Below are 23,620 nucleotides of genomic sequence, written 5' to 3' on the forward strand. Positions count from 1 at the left end.
CCATCTGTGAGCTGTTTATCCCAATTGTCCCTCTTACTGAAATAGAAACACACACCCTCACAGCCCAGGCTGACAATAGTAAGCCAGGCAGACACTGTAAAGCATGGCAGTGAATGGTCGTCATTGTGAAGATGTTTTGCTAAGGAACAGCAAACACAGTGCTCTTTTAGTTGAGGTGTCGCAGCACCCATCTTAGTCATTTACATCTATTTAAGTGACTAATCAATGACTTTAAGCTTGACATTTGATGAATCATTTGCAGGGTTTGTGTGTTGTGATATAGTGGTCTTAATGTACACGTCATCCATCAGAAGGTGGGCATTGTTTGGTTGGCATGTTCCAGCCCAGCCACTACTGATGTCATGACAGGCCAGCTATTGGGGACAAAGGGGACTTTGTCTGGTCCCCATGGCCTATTTGTCACCCGGGGCTTGTGCCAATGGTGTTTTATTTACAGATATAATCACTGCCATCTTCTCTCTGCCTCCTATTTCGCCAACATCCCAGAATACATCTGAAGTTTTTTTAGGGATACCGCTCGCATTTAAAATAAAATAAGAAAAAAACAATTCTGTTGATATTAACGTCATCAGGAAGTAAAAAAAATAGTCCAGCACAAAGTATATGATATCATATCACTGACTCTACCTTCTAATACCTCATAATGACTGGCTATCTCTACACACCCTCTGACCAGGTGATTGGCCGAATGTGTAAGATCATCGACAAGACGTGCCTGTCTCCCACGCCCACCCTGGAGCAGCACCTGATGTGGGATGACATTGCCATCCTGGCCCGTTACATGCTGATGTTGTCCTTCAACAACTCTCTGGACGTAGCAGCTCACCTGCCCTACCTGTTCCACGTGGTCACTCTGCTGGTGGCCACCGGACCCCTGTCCCTACGCGCCTCCACACATGGCCTGGTCATCAACATAATCCACTCTCTCTGCACCTGCTCCCAGCTCAACTTCAGAGGTGAGGAAGCACACCTTATCTTCCCTGCAGGCTATATACCATCTGTAGTTAAACAGCATACCCTTCCCTGGTCATTAATGTGTATGGATGCCACTGGGCTCCCTTGCAAGTAAGATAATTGAAAGACCCAATGTAAGCACTGCATGCAGTGAACCATGAAACTGCTTCAATAGAGGTAAATGTCTTATCTATGTTTGTTTAAAACAGTTTGCTATAGATATGTGTTCAGGGTTTCTCTTTCAGAAGAGCAACAAGGTCATCTTCTCCTCTTGTCATGATCTCTTCTAGAGGAGACCAAGCAGGTCCTGAGGCTGAGCCTGACAGAGTTCTCCCTGCCTAAGTTCTATCTGCTGTTTGGCATCAGTAAGGTCAAGTCTGCTGCGGTCATCGCCTTCCGCTCCAGCTACCGTGACCGCTCCTTCTCCCCCAGCTCCTACGAAAGGGAGACCTTCGCCCTCTCCTCCCTGGAGACCGTCACTGAGGCCCTGCTGGAGATCATGGAGGTGAGGGAGACACACACACACACACATTACTTGATATTATACATTATACTATATACCGTCCAGAATACAAGCAAAATACCAATATCTGACTGAATATGTCCTCTCTTGTAGGCGTGCATGAGGGACATCCCAGCGTGCAAATGGCTGGACCAGTGGACCGAGCTGGCTCAGAAGTATGTCAGATTTCTTTTGAGACAGATTCACTTTGACCACTATCAATGAATGCCTCTCAGTGCATTCGGAAGGTATTCAGACCGCTTTACTTTTTCCACTATTTGTTACGTTACAGCCTTATTCTAAAAAAAATTATATTTATTTAATACCCCAAAATGACAAAGCAAAAACGGTTTTTAGAAGTGTGTGCAAATTTATAAAAAACATAACTGAAATATCTAATTTCCATAAGTATTCAGACCCTTTACTCAGTACTTTGTTGAAGAACCTTTGGCAGCAATTACAGCCTTGTCTTCTTGGGTATGATGCTACAAGCTTGGCACACCTTTATTTGGGTATTTTTCCCGTTCTTCTCTGCAGATCCTCTCAAGCTCTGTCAGGTTTGATGGGGAGTGTTGCTGCGAGTTGTTCGATCCGGTTCAAGTCAGGGCTCTGGCTGGGCCACTCAAGAACATTCAGAGACTTGTCCCAAAGCCACTCCTGTGTTGTCTTGGCTGTGTGCTTAGAGCCTTTGTCCTGTTGGAAGGTGAACCTTCGCCCCAGTCTGAGTTCCTGAGTGCTTTGGAGCAGGTTTTCATCAATGATCTCACTGTACTTTGCTCCGTTCATCTTTCCCTCAATCCTGGCTAGTCTCCCTGGTGCTGAAAAACATCCGCACAGCATGATGCTGCCGCCACCATGCTTCACCGTAGGGATGGTATTGGCCAGGTGATGAGCAGTGCCTGGTCTCCTCCAGATATGAAGCTTGGCATTCAGGCCAAAGAGTTCAATCTTGGTTTCTCAGACCAGATAATCTTGTTTGTCAGACCAGATAATCTTGTTTGTCATGGTCTGAGATAGGGTTGCATATTTTGGGGAATATTCAGAGGTGGAAACTTTCTGTGGGAATATATGGGAATTAACGGAAATATATGCAAATTAATACTAATTGTTTTTTGCATTGGATATATTTACCATATCATATGGAGACAAACATAATTGCTAATGATAAAATCCTTCCAATAGAAATTAAAAAAAATGATTAAGTTACGAATTTAACTTTAATTAAATTAGTTGACTCTTCACACGGGATGATTTCACTGAACAACAAAAGAAAGGGAATATTGAATGATCCCCAATGATCCATCACATCTCCCAAAAAGGTTTTCAACATATATCTGTAAAATGATAGTCTAGAAACTAAAGCTTTGGTTGTCTTCCTCTCAGGCTTCCATGTCTTTTCCCTGGACCTCCTCAATGTCCACCTCTTGAACATCAGACTCTGAGGCCTCATCTTCACTGTCACTTTCCAACCTTGTTGAGGATGGCTTGTTGTCAGGCTGAAAAGCCTTAAATTTGCCCGGATGGCCACCAATTTTTCAACCCTTGTATTGGTCAGCCTGTTGCGTGCTTTGGTGTGTGTGTTCCCAAACAAGGACCAGTTGCGCTCTGAGGCGGCTGATGTTGGTGGGATTTGGAGGATGATGGAGGCAACAGGGGAAAGAGCCTCAGATCCACAAAGTCCCTTGCACCAGGTGGCTGATGAGATATGTTGGCACGACTGCCATATTGCATCTCCATCCCAAAGACCTTGCTTGGAAGTGTACTTCACCAGACTGCCAAGAACCTTGCCCTCATCCAGGCCAAGGTGGTGAGACATGTTAATGATGACACCATAGGCCTTGTTGATCTCTGCACCAGACAGGATGCTCTTGCCAGCATACTTGGGGTCCAACATGTACGCTGCGGCGTGTATGGGCTTCAGGCAGAAGTCTACGCTTTTTGAAGTATTTCAGAACGGCAGTTTCCTCTGCTTGGAGCAACAATGAAGTGGGCAGGGCAGTATGGATTTATTCTCTCACATCTGCAAGCAGAGACTGAACGTATGACAGGATGGCTTTGTCTCCCTCAATCCGTGCAATGGCTACTGCTATAGGTTTCAGGCTGCTCACCACTCTCTCGGCAGACTGTGATATGGCCATTTCTTGGAGAGACTCCTTCCCCTCCAGGAGACTGTCACACATGATGACAACACCAACTCAACGGGTGTTGCTGGGCAGCTTCAATGTGGTGCTCTTATTCTTCTCACTTTGCTTGGTGAGGTAGATTGCTGCTATAACTTGATGACCCTTCACATACCTAACCATTTCCTTGGTTCTCTTGTAGAGTGTATCCATTGTTTTCAGTGCCATGATGTCCTTGAGGAGCAGATTCAATGCATGAGCAGCACAGCCAATGGGTGTGATGTGAGGGTAGGACTCCTCCACTTTAGACCAAGCAGCCTTCATGTTCGCAGCATTGTCTGTCACCAGTGCAAATACCTTCTGTGGTCCAAGGTCATTGATGACTGCCTTCAGCTCATCTGCAATGTAGAGACCGGTGTGTCTGTTGTCCCTTGTGTCTGTACTCTTGTAGAATACTGGTTGAGGGGTGGAGATGATATAGTTAATTATATCATCATATACTTTCTCTTCCTCCTTAAAAGATTTAGATGCACTATTGTAAAGTGGTTGTTCCACAGGATATCATAAGGTGAATGCACCAATTTGTAAGTCGCTCTGGATAAGAGCGTCTGCTAAATGACTTAAATGTAAATGTAACATTGCCTGTGAGCATCAGAGGTGAACCAGTTGCATACACAGCTCAAGCAAGACGTTCATCAGCATTTCTGACTATGTTCCTCCGTTGAGTCAAATTTTTTTTACTATCGATAAGGATTCATAATTTTCACCTCAAAAAGAAGTAGAGGGACTTTTGTCAGAGGTTGCTTGTTGTGAGCGCTGAGGTAACTTTATGCACTTGGTCAGATGATTCTGCATCTTTGTTACATTCTTCACATATGATTTGGTACAGCATTTGCAAATGTACACTGCTTTTCCTTCTACATTAGCTGCAGTGAAATGTCTCCACACATCAGAGTGCCCGTGGCATTTTCTTGTAAAAATTTGAAAAAACCAAATACAATTCCATGTACAGATAAATAGTTAAGCAGTTAGATTAAACAACTCCTTTGTAAGATAAATGTTTTAAATAGAAACATGTATGGAAACAGGTGAATTAACACTCAGTTAGCAGGCTCAAGCAAGCTAAAACCAACATGGTAGCAAAAACTAACTAGCAGAAATGTTGTATGTTACATAAAATATATATGTAATATAAAATATATATATATATATATATCTCTAAAATATATTCACCCCACCCAGTATTGTAATCAAAACTTAACAGAAAGCATGTAGTCCTTGGCTTAGACAGTGTAGTAGTGTGGGCTCAATAGCATCTCATTATTGTGCAAGATCTTGAGAATCAGCTGTACATGTGATGGAAGAATGCACTGCGCATGCAGAGTGTTGCAATTACATTGAATTGGTGATAGTTTAATCAAAATATGCCACAAGACCTAGAATTGCCTTGTGTATCTCACAAAAAAGGTTCACTGTTTTTCAGTTAACTTTTTTTAATGAATTTAAGCAAAATTCCCAGGCTTAACTTCCCTTGGAAAATTTCCAGAACAATTCTGGAAATTTACCTGAAAGTTTTCAGCACTTTGCTACCCTAGTCTGAGAGTCCTTTCGGGGCCTTTTGGCAAACTCCAAGCGTACTGTCATGTGCCTTTTATTGAGTAGTGGCTACCGTCTGGCCACTACCATAAAGGCCTGATTGAGGGAGTTCTGCACAGATGGTTGTCCTCCTTGAAGGTTCTTCAATCTCCACAGAGGAACTCTGGAGCTTTGTCAGTGACCATTGGTTTCTTGGTCACCTCCCTGACCAAGGCCCTTCTCCCCCGATTGCTCTTTTTGGCCAGGCGGCCAACTCTAGGAAGAGTCTTGGTGATTCCAAACTTACTCCATTTAAGAATGATGGAGGCCACTGTGTTTGCTCTGACATGCACTGTCAACTCTGGGATCTTATATAGACAGGTGTGTGCCTTTTTCAAATCATGTCCAATCAATTGAATTTACCACAGGTGGACTCCAAGTTGTAGAAACATCTCAAAGATGATCAATGGAAACAGGATGTACCTGAGCTCAATTTCGTGTCTCAATAGCAAAGGGTCTGAATACTTAAATAAATAATGTATTTGTTTTTTATTTTTAATACATTTGCAAACATTTCTGAAAACATGTTTTTGTTTTGTCATTATGGAGTATTGTGTGTAGATTGAGGATTTATTTTTATTTTTATTGAAAACATTTTTAACAAGGTTCTAACGTTACAATGTGGAAAGTGTCAAGGGGTCTGAATACTTTCTGAATGCACTGTATACTCACTCTATTGTGCACTTCTCAAATGCCACCTATGTCGTCCACCAGGTTTGCGTTCCAGTACAACCCGTCCCTGCAGCCCAGAGCCCTGGTGGTGTTTGGCTGCATCAGTAAGAGGGTGACCCACGGCCAGATCAAACAGATCATCAGGATCCTCAGCAAGGCCAGCCCCCTGCTCAGCATAGACCGGGTGGGTCTACACACACACACAGGCACACACACGCTGTTGGAGAGCTGAGTTTTAATGAGCAACTCCGTCTTCCAGAATTAACTCGCATGCATACACACACACACACACACACACACACACACACACACACACACACACACACACACACACACACAGGCTGTTGGAGCGCTGAGTTTTAATGAGCAACTCCATCTTCCAGAATTAAAACACACACGCAAACATTGAGGGGTGGTGGTGAGTGTATTTTACCTTTCCTTAGTTCAGTCTGACAATTTTTGTCTGGCTCAGTCTGTACAGGCTAGGCTGCCTGTGGGCGCTATCTGCAATATCTGTGGGCTCTATCTGCAATATGCAGAGAGCTAAGTGTTTGAGTGCACCAACCCACTAATCCAATGGTTTCTAATCCTCTAGCTAACATTATGGATACTATGATAAACTCTCTCCCTCTTCTTCTCTACCCACCTACTCTCTATCTCTCCCTCTCGTTTTTATTTCCTCTTTTTCATGTTTGTTCTTTCTTTCTTTTATCTCTCTCACCCCACCCCCTCTCTCTTTCACTCATCCACTCCTGTCCTCTTCCTCCACAGGGGCTGGAGAGCTGCTTAAAAGGACCTGATAACTACAACAGCCAGGTGCTGATTGAGGCCACAGTCATTGCTCTGATGAAGCTGCAGCCCCTTCTCAACAAGGTACACAAACCGCAAACACAGAACACATGCAATACATAATGTGATTGTCTGTGGTCCACTGCTTGTCAAATTAAAGTTTTTTTTGGTCACGTACACAGATTTGCAGATGTTATTGCATGTGCAACAAAATGCTTGTGTTCTACTATTCAATAAAGAACCCAGCTATAAGTTGTTGGTTCGTGATTTTTAATAACAATTTGGAATCGGAGAAAGGCTAGATTTGTTCTTTGTTATCTTAATGTGCTTGGTGCTGTTCCCTTATATAATGTATGTAACCTCATGGGTTATACTCTATGCTCCTCCAGGACTCCCCCATGCACAAGGCAGTGTTCTGGGTGGCTGTGGCTGTGCTGCAGCTGGATGAAGTCAACCTGTACTCTGCTGGGACGGCCCTGCTAGAGCAGAACCTGCACACTCTGGACACCCTGAGAGTATTCAACGACAAGGTAACAGGCAGACACTCACGCTCAGTTCAATGACAAAAATGAAACATTCATATATTGACACTATGTACATGCTGAATGTGTTTCTACACACACACCCCCCCTCCCTCCCATCAAGAGTCCAGAGGAGGTGTTTATGGAGATCAGGCATCCTCTGGAGTGGCATTGTAAACAGATGGACCACTTTGTGGGCCTCAACTTCAGCTCCAACTTCAACTTCGCACTGGTGGGACACCTGCTCAAAGGTAAGGGAGAGGTCACAGGGACCTGACTTCATCTTGGCCCTAGCAACCCCCCTTCCTGTGACTGTACTGTGTATCATATAAACCATGGCTTCTCTGTCAATATTTCTTAAGTAAACATTCTGAAAATGTTTGAAATGATTGAATTTGTTTGGGTCTAATCTACCTAGATAAAGGATAGACGAAAGACGTTGGCCTAACTTGCCGAGCCAATGCTGAAAATCTGTCTTCCCCACTCAGAGACCCAAACTAGCAATATTGACTTGTCCTGCAGTGACAAAGAGCTTGGCAGCAGTTGTTGGTGTTTTCACTTGTCTCTGTTGTCTGTACTTGTCATTAGCTGCATTTAATGTTGTGTACTCTGTAGGCCTTGATGTGTTTTAATGCTAACTGTGTTGAATTAATATGGCCATGTTACAATCTACCAAGCTAGCAGTGGAGTGGTGTATGGCTATGACTAATGTGCCACCGTTTCCCTTGTGTGCGTGTCAATGTGAAGGCTACAGACACCCGTCGCCCTCCACGGTGGCTCGTACGGTGCGTATCCTCCACACGCTGCTGGCCCTGGTCGGTAAACACCTCAACTGTGACAAGTTTGAGGTCAGCAGCCAAAGCGTGGCCTACCTGGCAGGTCAGTTCCAGTCACAGTCCTACACACTGACTCTACTCACCAACACTTTGTGTTGACTCACCAGACCATTTTTTGTCAACTCACTGAACCTGCAATGTGCTTTTTGGATAGCAAGCAGTGTGTTGCTTTAGAAACATGATTTGTAAAACAGATATGATGGTCTGTCATTTAGTGTCCCCCATTGTTGGAATTGATTCCCTGATGCCGCTGAGGCATTTTAAGACTGGTGTTAAATTCATTAATTGAGGATTGCAGTTGTTCCCATTGACGTAATGATTTATTTGTTGAAAGTGTACTATTGTAATTGTACCCTGTAGTTTATTTTTATTCTTATTTTATTTGGAATGTTCATTTTAAAATGTTTGTGCTCAGGGCACCATTGTGAATGAGACCCTGGTGTCAATAGGGCATCCCTGAATAAATACGAGTAAAAAAAAATTATAATAATCGAATCAAAATCAAATTTTGTCACATGCGTCGAGCACTTCAGGTGTAGACATTACAGTGAAATGCTCACTTACAAGCCCTCAACCAACAGTGCAGTTTTAAGAAAAAAGAAGTGTTAAAGTATTGACTAAATAAACTGAAGTAAATAAAAATAGATAACAGTAACAAGGCTATATACGGGGTACGGGTACTGAGTCAATGTGTGGGGGCACAGCTTCGTCAAGGTAATTGAGGTAATATGTACAGTACCAGTCAAAAGTTTGGACATAACTACTCGTTCAAGTGTTTATTTTTACTGTTTTCCACATTGTAGAATAATAGTGAAGACATCAAAACTATGAAATAACATATATGGAATCATGTAGTAACCAAAAAAGTGTTAAACAAATCAAAATATATTTTACGTTTGAGATTCTTGAAAGTAGCCAACCTTTGCCTTGATGACTGCTTTGCACACTCTTGGCATTCTCTCAACCAGCTTCATGAGGTAGTCACCTGGAATGCATTTCAATTAACAGGTGTGCCTTGTAATAACTTAATTTGTGGATTTTCTTTCCTTAATGCGTTTGAGCCAATCAGTTGTGTTGTGTCAAGGTTGGAGGGGTATACAGAAGATAGCCCTATTTGGTAAAAGACCAAGTCCATATTATGGCAAGAACAGCTCAAATAAGCAAAGCGAAATAAGTCCATTACTTTAAGACATGAAGGTCAGTCAATACGGAACATTTCAATAACTTGGAAAGTTTCTTAAAGTGCAGTCGCAAAAACCATCAAGCGCTATGATGAAACTGAATCTCATGAGGACCGGCACAGGAAAGGAAGACCCAGAGTTACCTTTGCTGCAGAGGATAAGTTCATTAGAATTACCAGCCTCAGAAATTGCAGCCCAAATAAATGCTTCACAGAGTTCAAGTAACAGACACATCTCAACATCAACTGTTCAGAGGAGACTGCGTGAATCAGGCCTTCATGGCCGAATTGCTGCAAAGAAACAACTACTAAAGGACACCAATAATAAGAAGAGACTTGCTTGTGCCAAGAAACACGAGCAATGGACATTAGACCGGTGGAAATCTGTAATTTGTTCTGAAGAGTCCAAATTTGAGATTTTTGGTTCCAACCGCAGTGTCTTTGTGAGACGTGGAGTAGGTGAACGGATTATCTCCGCATGTGTGGTTCCTACCGTGAAGCATGGAGGAGGATTTGTGATGGTTTGGGGGTGCTTTGCTGGTGACACTGTTTGATTTATTTAGAATTCAATGCACACTTAACCAGTATGGCTACCACAGCATTCTGCAGTGAAACGCCATCCCATCTGGTTTGCGCTTAGTGGGATTATAATTTGTTTTTCAACAGCACAATGACCCAAAACACACCTCAAGGCTGTGTAAGGGCTATTTGACAAAGATGGAGAGCGATGGAGTGTTGCATCAGATGATCTGGCCTCCACAATCCCCCGACCTCAACCCAATTGAGATGGTTTTGGATGAATTGGACTGCAGTGGGAAGGAAAAGCAGCCAGCAAGTGCTCAGCATATGTGGGAACTCCTTCAAGACTGTTGGAAAAGCATTCCACATGAAGCTGTTTGAGAGAATGCCAAGAGTGTGCAAAGCTGTCATCAAGGCAAAGGGTGGCAACTTTGAAGAATATAAAATATATTTTGATTTGTTTAACACTTTTTTTGGTTACTACATGATTCCATATGTGTCATTTCATAGTTTGGAAGTCTTCACTATTATTCTACAATGTAGAAAATAGTAAAAATAAAGAAAAACCATTGAATGAGTAGGTGTGTCCAAACTTTTGACTGGTACTGTAAATGTAGGTAGAGGTCAAGTGACTATGCATCAAATTTTATTGGTCATATACACGTGTTTATTATATGTTATTGCGGGTGTCGTGAAATGCTTGTGTTTTTAGCTTCAATAGTGCAGTAATGTCGAACAATTTCACAACAATACACACCAATCTAAAGTAAAATAAAATATTAATATTTGGATTAGTAATGTTAGAGCGGTGTACACTAAGTACAGTATATATGTATGAGATGAGTAATGCAAAATATGTAAACATTATTAAAGTGGCCAGTGATTTCAAGTCTATGTATATAGCGCAGCACCCTCTAATGTGCTAGTGATAGCTATTTTACAGTCTGATGGCCTTGAGATAGAAGCTGTTTTTCAGTCTTTCGGTCCCAGCTTTGATGCACCTGCACTGACCTCAGGCAGGCAGTGGCTCGGGTGGTTGTTGTCCTTGATGATCTTTTTGGCCTTCCTGTGACATCGGGTGCTGTGTGTCCTGGAGGGCAGGTAGTTTGTCCCCGGTGTTGCGTTGGGCAGACCGCACCACCCACTGGAGAGCGCTGCGGTTGCGGGTGGTGCAGTTGCCGTACCAGGCGGTGATGCATTCTGACAGGATGCTTTCAATTGTGCTTCTGTAGAAGTTTGTGTGGGTTTTAGGTGCCAAACCATATTTCTTCAGCCTCCTGAGATTGAAGAGGCGCTGTTGCGCCGCCTTCACCACACTGTCTGTGTGGGTGGACCATTTCAGTTTGTCAGTGATGTGTACACCGAGGAACTTGAAGCTTTCCACCTCCACTGCTGTCCTGTTGATGTGGATATGGGGGTGCTGTTTCCTGAAGTCCACGAACATCTATTTTGTTTTGTTGACTTTGAGTGAGAGGTTATTTTCCTGGCACCACACTCCAAGGGCCCACACCACCTCCCTGTAGACTGTCTCGTCATTGTTGGTAATCAGGCCTACTACTGTTGTCACCTGCAAATTTGATGATTGAGTTGGAGGCGTGCTTGGCCACGCGGTCATGGGTGAACAAGGGGTACAGGAGGGGGCTGAGCACGCACCCTTGTGAGGGCCCCGTGTTTAGAAAAAGCAAAGTGGAGGTATTGTTTCCTACCTTCACCACCTGTCAGGAAGTCCAGGACCGAGTTGCATAGGGTGGGATTCAGACCCAGGTCCTCAAGCTTAATGATGAACTTGGAGGGTGCTGTGGTGTTGAATGCTGAGCTATAGTCAATGAACAGCATTCTAACATAGGTATTCCTCTTGTCCAGATGGGATAGGGCAGTGCGATGCCGATTGCATGGTCTGTGGAGCTTTTGAAGTGGGTCTAGGGTGTTAGTAGGGTGGAGGTGATATGATCCTTGACTAGTCTCTCAAAGCACTATGAAAGAAGTGAGTGCTACTGCGCGATAGTAATTTAGTTCAGTTACGTTAGCTTTCTTGGGTACACGAACAATGGTGGCCATCTTGAAGCATGTGGGGACAGCACACGGGGAATGGGAGTGATTGAATATGTCCGTAAACACACCAGCCTGCTGGTCTGCGCATGCTCTGAGGACTATGGTGTTGAACGCTAAGCTGTAGTCAATGAATAGCATTCTCACATAGGTGTTCCTTTTGTTCAGGTGGGAAAGGGCAGTGTGGAGTGCAATAGAGAGAGCATCTGTGGATCTGTTGGGATGGTATGCAATTTGGAGTGGATCTAGGGTTTCTGGGAAAATTGTGTTGTGAGCCATGACCAGCCTTTCAAAGCACAAAATGGCTACAGACGTGAGTGCTACAGATCGGTAGTCATTTGGTCAGGTTTCCGTGGTGTTCTTGGGCACAGGGACTATGGTGGTCTACTTTGAAACATGTTGGTATTAGACTCGGTCGGGGACAGGTTGAAAATTTCAGAAGACACTTTCCAGTTGGTCAGCCCATGCTCGGAGTACACGTCCGAGTAATCCGTCTGTCCCTGCGGCCTTGTGAATGTTGATCTGCTTAAAGGTGTTATTCACATCTGCTACTGAGAGCTTGATCACACATTTGTCCGGAACAGCTGGTGCTCTCATGTATGCTTCAGTGTTGCTTGCCTCAAAGAGCGAATTGAAGTAATTTAGCTCGTGTAGTCGGCTCGTGTCACTGGACAGCTCGCGGCTGTAGTCCGTAATAGTTTGCAAGTCCTGCCACATCCAACGAGCGTCGGAGCCAATGTAATGGGATTCAATCTTAGTCCTGTATTGATGCTTTGCCTGTTTGATGGTTCGTCGGATGGCATAGCGGGATTTCTTGTAAGCATCCGGGTTAGAGTCCCGCTCCTTGAAAGCGGTAGATATACCCTTTAGCTCAGTGTGGATGTTGCCTGTAATCCATGGCTTCTGGTTGGAATATATACGTACAGTCACAATGGGGATGACGTCATCGATGCACTTATTGATGAAGCCAGTGACGGATAAACTGGATGAGCTCCTATCAAAACTATTATCCAATGATTGCACGTTGGCTAATAGGACTGATGGTAGAGGCGGGTTACCCACTCGCTGTCAGATTCTTACAAGGCACACCGACCTACGACCCATATCTCTCTCTTCTTCATGCGAATGACTGGGATTTGGGCCTTGTCCAGTTTCTGAAGTAAGTCCTTTGCGTCCGACTCATTAAAGAATACATCTTTGTCCAGTATGCGGTGAGTAATCGCTGTTATGTTATCCAGAAGCTCTTTTCGGTCATGAGATGGTGGCAGAAACATTATGTACAAAATATGTTACAAATAATGGAAAAAAACAAACACAATAGCACAATTGGTTAGGAGCCTGTAAAACGGCAGCCATCTCCTCCGGCGCCATTATGTATATTCATGAATGTTTATGCAATGATGGAATCGTGTCCCATTACTGGTTTTCACCCTGCTCGTGTGTGTGTGACTGTTTGCAGCCCTGCTCACCGTGTCAGAGGAGGTGCGTAGTCGCTGCAGTCTAAAACACAGGAAGTCTCTGCTGCTGTCTGAGATGGCCATGGAGAACATTCCCATGGATACCCACTCTCTGCACCACACTGACCCCAGCTGCAGGTGAGGTGCTCTCCACATCAGACACTTAGATCCTGAATAGGTTTTAACTTTAGCTGAAGACAAAGCCCATTTTCCTTTATCCAAAGTTGCATCTTGGTAAGTATCTTTACCAAGATGCAACTTATGTACTTGGTAAATATCTTTACCATCAAGCTTGAAGTGTTATTTCTGTACCTGTGGCCCCCCATCTCCTCCCCTCAGGACACTGAGAGAGTGCCAGCTGTGGGCATCTCCCAAGGTGTCAGAGCGCTATCTGAATGCCTACTACCCTACGGTGGGGCAGGTCAGCCCCCGTACACGCAAGTCCATGAGCCTGGACATGGGCCAGGCCTCCCATGCCAACACCAAGAAGCTGCTGGGTAACTATAACATTGCTGCTAAACTACACTGGTAATGTTGTCTAGGTGTTCCCCATAGCATTGGAGTAGCATTTTATACTGCTGCTCCAGAAGTGTATCATGCAAGCTGTTTTATTGGGTGTATACTCTGTCTATGCTTTGAAGCCATGCTAATGCTGACTGTGACCAGGCAGTATTGACTACAGCGTTAGTTCATGTCCGGCAAGAAATACACAGCTGATGTAAGATGGACATCCCATGTCACCACTCACCACCTTATCTGCCTAGACCCTCTCCTCACCCGCTTCAATCATTAGCTCTACACTGTCTGTCTGTGGTGTATTTCTCCAGGAACCAGGAAGAGTTTTGATTACCTGATATCCGACTCCAAAGCACCAAAGAGACCAGAGACCGAGTCTGGCGTCACCACCCCGCCTAAGGTTAGGTGCGTGGCCGAGAACGACTACGAGATAGACAACCAAAGAATGGGCCACTCCCACCTCCGCAAGGTGTCTGTGACCGAGTCCAATGTCCTACTGGATGAGGAGGTGCTGATCGACCCCAAAGTCCAGGCCCTGCTGCTTACTGTGCTGGTGAGAGGATTATCACACAAACTCACACCTGGCAAAATAAGAAATACTTCTAAAGCGGGTAATAAAAGAATAAAAACATATGTAACACACTCACTGGACATACAGTACATGTTACACATACTCAGTGGACCACTAGTTACTGCTCGTGTCCAAGTAGTCATCATGAATGGATTGCACATCGGGAGGCAGCAACATGCAGTGCATTCGGTAAGTATTCAGACCCCTTGACTTTTTCCACATTTTGTTACGTTACAGCCTTATTCTAAAATGGATTACATTGTTTTTTTTCCCCCTCATCAATCAACAAAATGTGGAAAAAGTCAATACTTTTCAAATGCACTGTAGTATACAGCTTTCTACTGTATATAACTGGTTCAGTCTGTAAACGTATGCGGTCTGTTTCTCTGTCCAAGGCCACCCAGGTCAAGTACACCACAGATGATTTTGACCAGAGGATCCTGTACGAGTATCTAGCTGAAGCTAGCGTCGTCTTCCCAAAAGTCTTTCCCGTCGTGTAAGTAAACAAGCCCAAAAATCCCCCAGGCAAAACCAAATACATAGCCTAAGGGCCTACTTTTCCATAAGAAAATATAGAGACTGGAGAAAACCAGGGGAAATTATTTGAGAGCTTGAAAGCTGTTTTGGCCCAAGATGGTTGTTTTTTGGGGGGAGGAAAGTCCCAATGATCTTCTGAGGAGAAGAGGCCTGTCCTGCTCCAAATGCATCATGGGAGTTGTAGTGTGCTTTACCTAGCTATAGAAATTCGATGTGGGCGGCTGTATACAAGTAAAAATGTCACAGGTTCAAAATATAGATTTTAAAAAAAATATATTTTTTAAATCTATATTTTGAACCCGTGACATTTTTACTTGTATACAGCCGATCAAATCGAATATATATATATATATTTATATTTCACCTTTATTTAACCAGGTAGGCTAGATTGAGAACAATTTCTAATTTGCAACTGCGACCTGGCCAAGATAAAGCAAAGCAGTTCGACACAAACAACAACAGTTACACATGGAATAAACAAACGTACAATCAATAATAGAGTAGGAAAATCTATATACAGCATGTGCAAATGAGGTAGGATAAGAGAGGTAAAGGCAATAAAGAGGCCATGGTGGCAAAGTAATTACAACTTACCAATTAAACACTGGAATGGTAGGATGTGCAGAGGATGAATGTGCAAGTTGAGATACTGGGGTGCAAAGGAGCAAGATAAATAAATAAATACAGTATGGGGATGAGGTAGATTGCATGGGCTATTTACAGATGAGCTATGTGTACAGGTTAACTAGAGAACTGTCTCGTATGAGGCCTAGTTATTCACCAGTGTGTTTGAGTCCTGTCATGATATGTGTTGACAGGGTCACTGGGAAAGGGTGTTGCCATGCAGAGTGAGGTGTGTCTGTATTGATTATGGGGCCTACCTAGCTGATGTTTATCTTTGTTTCCTCCTCTTCTCAGCCACAACCTGCTGGACTCCAAGATCAACACGCTGTTGTCTATGTGCCAGGATACCAACCTACTGAACCCAGTGCATGGCATCGTTCAGAGTGTGGTCTACCATGAAGAGTCTCCTCCACAATACCAACCCTCCTATCTACAGAGTATGTACATTCATCTACAGACCTGCTCTACCCATCTGTCTCCTCTCTCAGTCCTCATCTACCTCATCTCGCATCATTCATTTCTCTCTGCCCCCTCCCTTTCTGTCTCTCTCTCCTGTCTATTGCTGTCTGTATCTCTGCCCCATCTCATCTTCTACTTTTCTCATCTTTCATCTCTCTCTCTCTCTCTCTGTGTCTCTCTGTTTCGCTCTCTCTGTCCTGATCTCCTCCTCTACTTTTCTCATCCTTCATTTCTCTCTCTGTCAGTCCCTATCTCCTCCTCTACATCTCATCTCCCATCCTTCATCTTTCTCTGCCCCCTCTTTCTCTCTTGCCCTCTCCACTAACTGTTATGTTGTGTTTTCTTCTTTAGCAGTTTAACTTTGCCAATGATACCTTTCTCCCTCCATTACTTTTTTTCCCCCTCTCTCTTTCTCTCTAACACAGGCTTCGGCTTCAATGGACTTTGGAGGTTTGCCGGACCCTTCTCAAAGGTATGATTCATTGCCCTCATATTTCCCTTTCATTCTCCCCAAGGCAGTGCGGTCGTGCTGGAAGAATTCAGCCCCGGTAAGCAATTACAGCCTTGCCAGGGAGCCTGCCGATTGCCCCAAGATTTATTGGACATCCTCCTCTCTCGCGCTCTCTCTCTCTCTCTCTCTCTCTCTCTCTCTCTCTCACTCGCTCTCTGGCCACCTCAGTTTCCCTTTATGATGGTTTTGAGTAAATAAGACAAGGAGATGCTTCTAACTCTGAGTTGAAGGTCTGGTTTCAGAATGGGGCCACATATACAGTACCAGTCAAAAGTTTAGACACACCTTCTCATTCCAGAGTTTTTTGACTGGTACTGTACATGATTACATCTTGATTTGTAAATCAGTTTGGATCAAAACATCTGCTAAATGACTGTGTATTATGTCTAACGTGTATTATATATAATGCAGAACCGTTCTGTTACTGTTCTATGGCCAGCATGCCTATTTTTACTCAGAGGGCAGAATACTAGAGCTGGGAATTGCCAGGGACTTCACGATATGATCGCAATACTAAGGTGCCGATACAATATGTATTGTGATTCTCACACTGTTCTATATGTGTTGTGATTCTCACACTGTTCTATATGGGTTGTGATTCTCACACTGTTCTATATGTGTTGTGATTCTCATAGAAACTGTTCTATATGTGTTGTGATTCTCATAGAAACTGTTCTATATGTGTTGTGATTCTCATAGAAACTGTTCTATATGTGTTGTGATTCTCACACTGTTCTATATGTGTTGTGATTCTCACGCTGTTCTCTACGTGTTGGGATTCTCACGCTGTTTTCTACGTGTTGGGATTCTCACGCTGTTCTCTACGTGTTGGGATTCTCACGCTGTTTTCTACGTGTTGGGATTCTCACGCTGTTCTATACGGGTTGGGATTCTCACACTGTTTTCTACGTGTTGGGATTCTTACGCTGTTCTCTACGTGTTGGGATTCTCACGCTGTTTTCTACGTGTTGGGATTCTCACGCTGTTCTCTACGTGTTGGGATTCTCGCGCTGTTCTATACGTGTTGGGATTCTCATGCTGTTCTATACGTGTTGGGATTCTCACGCTGTTCTCTACGTGTTGGGATTCTCACGCTGTTCTCTACGTGTTGGGATTCTCACGCTGTTCTCTACGTGTTGGGATTCTTACGCTGTTCTCTACGTGTTGGGATTCTCACGCTGTTTTCTACGTGTTGGGATTCTCACGCTGTTCTCTACGTGTTGGGATTCTCACGCTGTTCTCTACGTGTTGGGATTCTCACGCTGTTCTCTACGTGTTGGGATTCTCACGCTGTTCTCTACGTGTTGGGATTCTCACGCTGTTCTCTACGTGTTGGGATTCTCACGCTGTTCTCTACGTGTTGGGATTCTCACGCTGTTCTCTACGTGTTGGGATTCTCACGCTGTTCTTTACGTGTTGGGATTCGATGTTTCTAACATACAGTATTGCTCACCATGTGTCTGCTGCAGAATATGTAACTGTATCGATCCTTCCCCATCACTACAGAATACGTGGACGTTTGACACTTGTAGATGTTCTTAGACTCTCTGTTTTCACTGTGCACCCATTATCCCTCGTGCCACTTTCCTCCAACAAAAGGTGCCATTTGCCATCTGCTTGTTTGGGGGAAAGTCAAGCCTGGTCAAAGGCTGAGGATCAATTTCTCCTGATTTAGCTCAGGGAGACATTGGACTGTTAGACTGTGATTTGTTGGCCTGTGTTCCCCTCACACTCACTCTTTCTTGCTTTTCTTTTTTTCTTTCTTCCACCCCCCCATTCCCACCCCCTACCTGACTTTCTCTCTCCTTTTCTGCCTCAATCCCTTTCCACCTCTTCCTCTACCCCCCCCCTCCATCCCATGTCAAACCATCAGCAAACTCAGATCCCAGACTACGCTGAGCTGATTGTGAAGTTCCTGGAGGCCTTGATTGACCGCTACCTGCCTGGTACAGAGGAAGAGAGGAGCGAGGAGCAGCTCCGTACCCCCACCTCCCCTTACCCCCCCGTCACCCAGAGCCAGCTCAGCATCACCGCTAACCTCAACCTCTCCAACTCCATGACCTCCCTGGCCACCTCGCAGCACTCTCCAGGTTAGCATAGTATACATGCATGAACACAATCTTTACTGATCCACCCTGGGAGTAACACAGGGTTAACAGCAGACCAGTACCCCTAGAGCACACACCATTTACACATAGAGGCCGACACACAAATACACCATTAACATCCTACTGATGATGCTGGCTGTGTCCTACCAATGTAAGGTGTTCTGTAGAGTGTCTGTGGGTGCTGTTGCTGTGGGTTATTTCTCCCGCTAGCTTTCTCTACATCTGATGCTGATATCTCTTCTGACAATATGATGATGATGCTGGCTGAGTCCTACCAATGTAAGGTGTTCTGTAGAGTGACTCTACAGAACACTAGAGGTCGACCGATTAATCGGAATGGCCAATTTAATTAGGGCCAATTTCAAGTTTTCATAACAATCGGTAATTTTGGCCACCGGTTTGCCTTTTTATATATATATAAAAATGTACACCTTTATTTAACTAGGCAAGTCAGATTAACATTTACATTTTACATTTTAGTCATTTAGCAGACGCTCTTATCCAGAGCGACTTACAGCAGTGAATGCATAACATTTTTTTTTTTTCTGTACTGGTCACATTCTTAAGAACACATTCTTATTTTCAATGACGGCCTAGGGGGTTAACTGCCTTGTTCAGGGGGGATTCGGGGATTAGTTTTTGCAACCTTTTGGTTACTAATCCAATCCAACGCACGAGGAGCCTGCATGGCAGGCTGACTACCTGTTACGCGAGGGCAGCAAGAAGCCAAGGGAAGTTGCTAGCTAGCATTAAACTTATCTTATAAAAAACTATCAATCTTAACATAATCACTACTTAACTACACATGGTTGATGATATTACTAGATTATCTAACGTGTCCTGCGTTGCATATAATCGATGCGGTGCCTGTTAATTTCTCATTGAATCACAGCCTATTTCGCCAAAACGGGTGTTGATTTAACAAGCGCATTTGCGAAAAAAGCACTGTCGTTGCACCAATGTACCTAACCATAAACATCAATGCCTTTCTTTAAAATCAATACACAAGTATATATTTTTAAACCTGCATATTTAGTTACTATTGCCTGCTAACATGAAATTGTGTAACATCTCTAGCGTTCATTGCAGGCAGAGTCAGGGTATATGCAACAGTTTGGGCCGCCTGGCTCGTTGCGAACTAATTTGCCAGAATTGTACGTAATTATGACATAACATTGACATAACATAACTCGTAAGCATTCATTCAGACAGCACTTTTGTGCGTTTTGCCAGCAGCTCTTCGCTGTGTTTCAAGCTGTTTATGACTTCAAACCAGGTGGGTATAATTTGTGGAACGTTCCAACAGGAATCTATTCCAAAAACTTCGTAAATAACAAGGTTGCCAAAAAACAACGCATACAAAGTTGTATAGCGGCAGAATAAGATACCGGGTAGTGAGTGGTCTATTTCATTGCGTTTTTCACTCATCACGTTTATTCCGAAAAATGTCTGTCCTCACTCTGGTTGCCTATAGACAAACATTAAGAATAAGCTACGTGGTGAGTTGATGCCTATTCGGCAGCTAGTTAGCTAGGCTTGTATGCGTTGCTACTTTGTATGCGTTGTTGGTTGGCAACCTTTTACTTTACGTTTTTTGGAACAGATTCCTGTTGGAACGTTCCAGAAATTATACCCACCCCTTCAAGCCTGTCAACTCCCAAGATTAAGCTGGTGTAACCGATGTGAAATGGCTAGCTAGTTAGCGGGGTGCGCGCTAATAGCGTTTCAAACGTCACTTGCTCTGAGACTTGGAGTAGTTGTTTCCCTTCCTCTACATGGGTAACGCTGCTTCGAGGGTGGCTGTTGTCGATGTGTTCCTGGTTCAAGCCCAGGTAGGAGCGAGGAGAGGGACGGAAGCTATACTGTTACACTGGCAATACTAAAGTGCCTATAAGAACATCCAATAGTCAAAGGTATATGAAATACAAATTGTATAGAGAAATAGTCCTATAATTCCTATAATAACTACAACCTAAAACTTACCTGGGAATATTGAAGAATCATGTTAAAAGGAACCACCAGCTTTCATATGTTCTCATGTTCTGAGCAAGGAACTTAAACCTTAGCTTTTTTACATGGCACATATTGCACTTTTACTTTCTTCTCCAACACTTTGTTTTGCATTATTGAAACCAAATTGAACATGTTTCATTATTTATTTGAGGCTAAATTGATTTTATTGATGTATTATATTAAGTTTAAATAAGTGTTCATTCAGTATTGTTGTAATTATCATTATTATAAATAAATAAACAAAAAAATCTGCCGATTTAATCGGTATCGGCTTGTTTGGTCCTCCAATAATCGGTATCGGCGTTGAAAAATCATAATCGGTCGACCTCTAGTAGAGTGTCTGTGGGTGCTGTTGCTGTGGGTTATTTCTCCCGCTAGCTTTCTCTACATCTGATGCTGATATCTCTTCTGACAATATGATGACGATGCTGCTACTGCTGTGCACTAAAGATATCAAATTTGGCAAGATGTCAGAAAAGCACTGCAAGATTTTAACTATTGCCAAAAACAACACAATTACTTGGACAAATGCTGAAATGTAGTGTGTTTGAAATATGCAGGGGTACTTAGTTAGCACCATCAAACATTTGAGATATTTCATTTTTTATGTTGCGTGTGTCGACTGTCTGTCGTGCTAATCCCCTCCCTCTCTCTCTGGGTCTGGTCTGTGTGTAACCTCCCCATCATGCTCTACTTGCTGTGGTGTAGTCTATAGACGGTCCCCAACTCTCTCCCATCCCAACAAAAACATCTAGTACAAATCACAACCATGGAGCCTCTCCGGGGCCGCTGACGCTAGCCCCAGCCGAGCCTGTAGTTTGCAAACTGTGGTAACTCGCATCACGTGTCCATTTCTGTCTCTGTTCTCACTATGCTAGCTGCAAGCTTTTAGAAATCACCTAGCTAATACCACTGTTTTTGTTATTACTTGTAGAATAAATGGATTGTATTATTCCTATGTATCAGTGCTATATTGCTGAAGTAGTTGTAATATATTGTTAGCCTTTCCACAGAAAAATATACATTTCATTCTTAGTAGACGTTCATACAGTTATTCATGCCATTTAAAACACCACCAGGTATTGTCTTTGCGTTACATTCTGTTTCTGGTTACTTTTCAACGGTCTGTATCTGAAAACCACCTCATTGAAATCTCTTAATTCCTTCACGTCAATGCTAAAGATCCATCTTGCTGTCTGTTTATTTTTTCATTCAGTGTATTTGACTCTCATTCTCTGCCTGTTTTTGTTCTGTTAGCCTTGTTTTAATGTGTTTCTCATCTCAGTTGCTGTGCTCATTCTTTCTCTGTCTCTTTCTGTGAAGCCTCTCTGCCTTGCTCTAAGTCAGCCGTTTTTGCACCACACCTCCTCCCAGGTACTCTTCCTCTTTGACCTTGTGACCCCAGAAGTCAAACAAGGTCAAGTAACCTCATCCCCCTTAGTAAAAAAACACCAAAATGACTAATCTAATGTGAAAAGTGAGTGTGAGAAATCCACTAACTGTACCCAGTGCCAGAATAGCAACTTAAAATCGGCCACCCACTGCCAAGCAAAGGGTGATCTTGTTGTTTGTGCTGGTGTGGTTGTAAGAAAGGAATAAGAGTCTGGGGGCAGAATTACCATTCAACACTAAAATACTTTATTAGAGGGTAACTTGTGCTCTGTCTGACAATGTAGAGGAAGATGGAGATGTTGAATTCATTCAGGGTGAGAATATGTCTTTAGTTTTATACCAAAGCTATGGCACAGCACCATCTGCTCTTCAACAGTGGTATTGAATCTGAGTGACTGAGAATGACTCTCTCTCTTCTCGTCTTCCCTCTCTATTCTCTTCTTCCCTCTGTCCAGGCGTGGATAAGGAGAATGTGAAGCTGTCCCCCAGCGCGGCTCTCTCCACCAGTGGACGGATCCGCCATGGCTCTGCCAGTCAGGTGCAGAAACAGCGCAGCTCAGGCAGCTTCAAAAGGCCCAGCATTAAGAAGATAGTATGAGACAGAGCGATGGAGAGAGCAAAAGGCCTCTCCTGGCCCAACATGCCACACATCTTCCTGCACTCCTCTTTTTACCCTTTTTGTTTCGTTATTTTCATGATGGATGGTGAATCAACCTGAGGATCAGTGTTGTTTTGGGGAAGTAGCTGCGTTTGTCTCTGTGTACCTTTGGTTGTCAGGCATCTGGAGCATTGCAACATGAGAGATTCGGATGGGTGAAGTTATTTGCGTACAGAAAGTTGGGCCAAGATTTTTTAAATGTAGTTTTTGTTCGTTAAAGGACTGAAACTGTCAAGGTGACTGAAATAATCCATTCATTCAGTCGTCATCTTGATTTTTTTGCTCTTACTAATAAATTCTCAAAGAATCCAGATCAGTTTTTTATATATATAATGTATTCAGTGTAAGAACTGGACAACATGATGTTTGGTGACTGCTGCATTATGTGACATAGGAAGATGAATGGGCGAATCAATGTAGGCGTCCGTGTTGGACCATTATGACATTGAAAAAAACAGATGGATTTTGAACCTGTATACTGAAGGACAGGCTCTTGCCTCAGCTCCAACTCCACAGTCTACTCCAAACCAACCCCACTACTGCCTCACACCACCACCTCATAGCAAGGCTGCAGCAGCCAGTCGCCACCTCCATCTATGCCGGGTTGACCAAATGTCGTTAGCAAAACCTTCAAACCACAGTCTTAACCTGGATTTGGATGCATATTGTCATTTTGATTCTTCCCAGTTGTGTACATATTTATGTATATAGATGTATAGAAAGGATATACTCATCATAATAATAATAATAATAATAATAATAGGGTTGTTTTTTCCATGGTGTGCCTTTGTCAGGGTTTTCCGATGTGTATAATTATGTTTCAAATAAACTGAAGCCTTGGTCTGGAAAAGAACAGGTACTAATTATATAGAGACTATTATGTTGACTCTAGGTGAATGTAGAGCTGCGTTAACTATGTCATGATCAAGTATACTATCACCAATAATACCCTGCTGCCTGAAAGTATTTAACCTGT

The 23,620-nt window shown here is 43.4% G+C and overlaps 1 protein-coding gene across 3 annotated transcripts in view; it reads left to right on the forward strand.

The window, feature by feature from the left end:
• Nucleotides 1-23,512, forward strand: part of nf1a (neurofibromin 1a) — a 99,898-nt gene extending 76,386 nt beyond the window's left edge. For all 3 annotated transcript variants that reach the window (XM_029773533.1, XM_029773534.1, XM_029773535.1), the window contains 16 exons: nucleotides 698-977; nucleotides 1,266-1,480; nucleotides 1,592-1,653; nucleotides 5,947-6,088; nucleotides 6,676-6,777; nucleotides 7,083-7,223; nucleotides 7,339-7,465; nucleotides 7,962-8,093; nucleotides 13,258-13,393; nucleotides 13,595-13,752; nucleotides 14,083-14,324; nucleotides 14,738-14,838; nucleotides 15,798-15,940; nucleotides 16,388-16,434; nucleotides 18,347-18,563; nucleotides 22,442-23,512. In XM_029773533.1, coding sequence (XP_029629393.1) covers nucleotides 698-977; nucleotides 1,266-1,480; nucleotides 1,592-1,653; nucleotides 5,947-6,088; nucleotides 6,676-6,777; nucleotides 7,083-7,223; nucleotides 7,339-7,465; nucleotides 7,962-8,093; nucleotides 13,258-13,393; nucleotides 13,595-13,752; nucleotides 14,083-14,324; nucleotides 14,738-14,838; nucleotides 15,798-15,940; nucleotides 16,388-16,434; nucleotides 18,347-18,563; nucleotides 22,442-22,584 — 2,388 coding nt within the window. In that variant the 3' untranslated portion in view covers nucleotides 22,585-23,512. The remainder of the gene's footprint in view (nucleotides 1-697; nucleotides 978-1,265; nucleotides 1,481-1,591; nucleotides 1,654-5,946; nucleotides 6,089-6,675; nucleotides 6,778-7,082; nucleotides 7,224-7,338; nucleotides 7,466-7,961; nucleotides 8,094-13,257; nucleotides 13,394-13,594; nucleotides 13,753-14,082; nucleotides 14,325-14,737; nucleotides 14,839-15,797; nucleotides 15,941-16,387; nucleotides 16,435-18,346; nucleotides 18,564-22,441) is intronic.
• Nucleotides 23,513-23,620: the final 108 nt, after the last annotated feature.

This window comes from Salmo trutta, chromosome 13 (genome assembly GCF_901001165.1).
Source record: "Salmo trutta chromosome 13, fSalTru1.1, whole genome shotgun sequence".
Lineage (NCBI taxonomy): Eukaryota > Metazoa > Chordata > Actinopteri > Salmoniformes > Salmonidae > Salmo > Salmo trutta.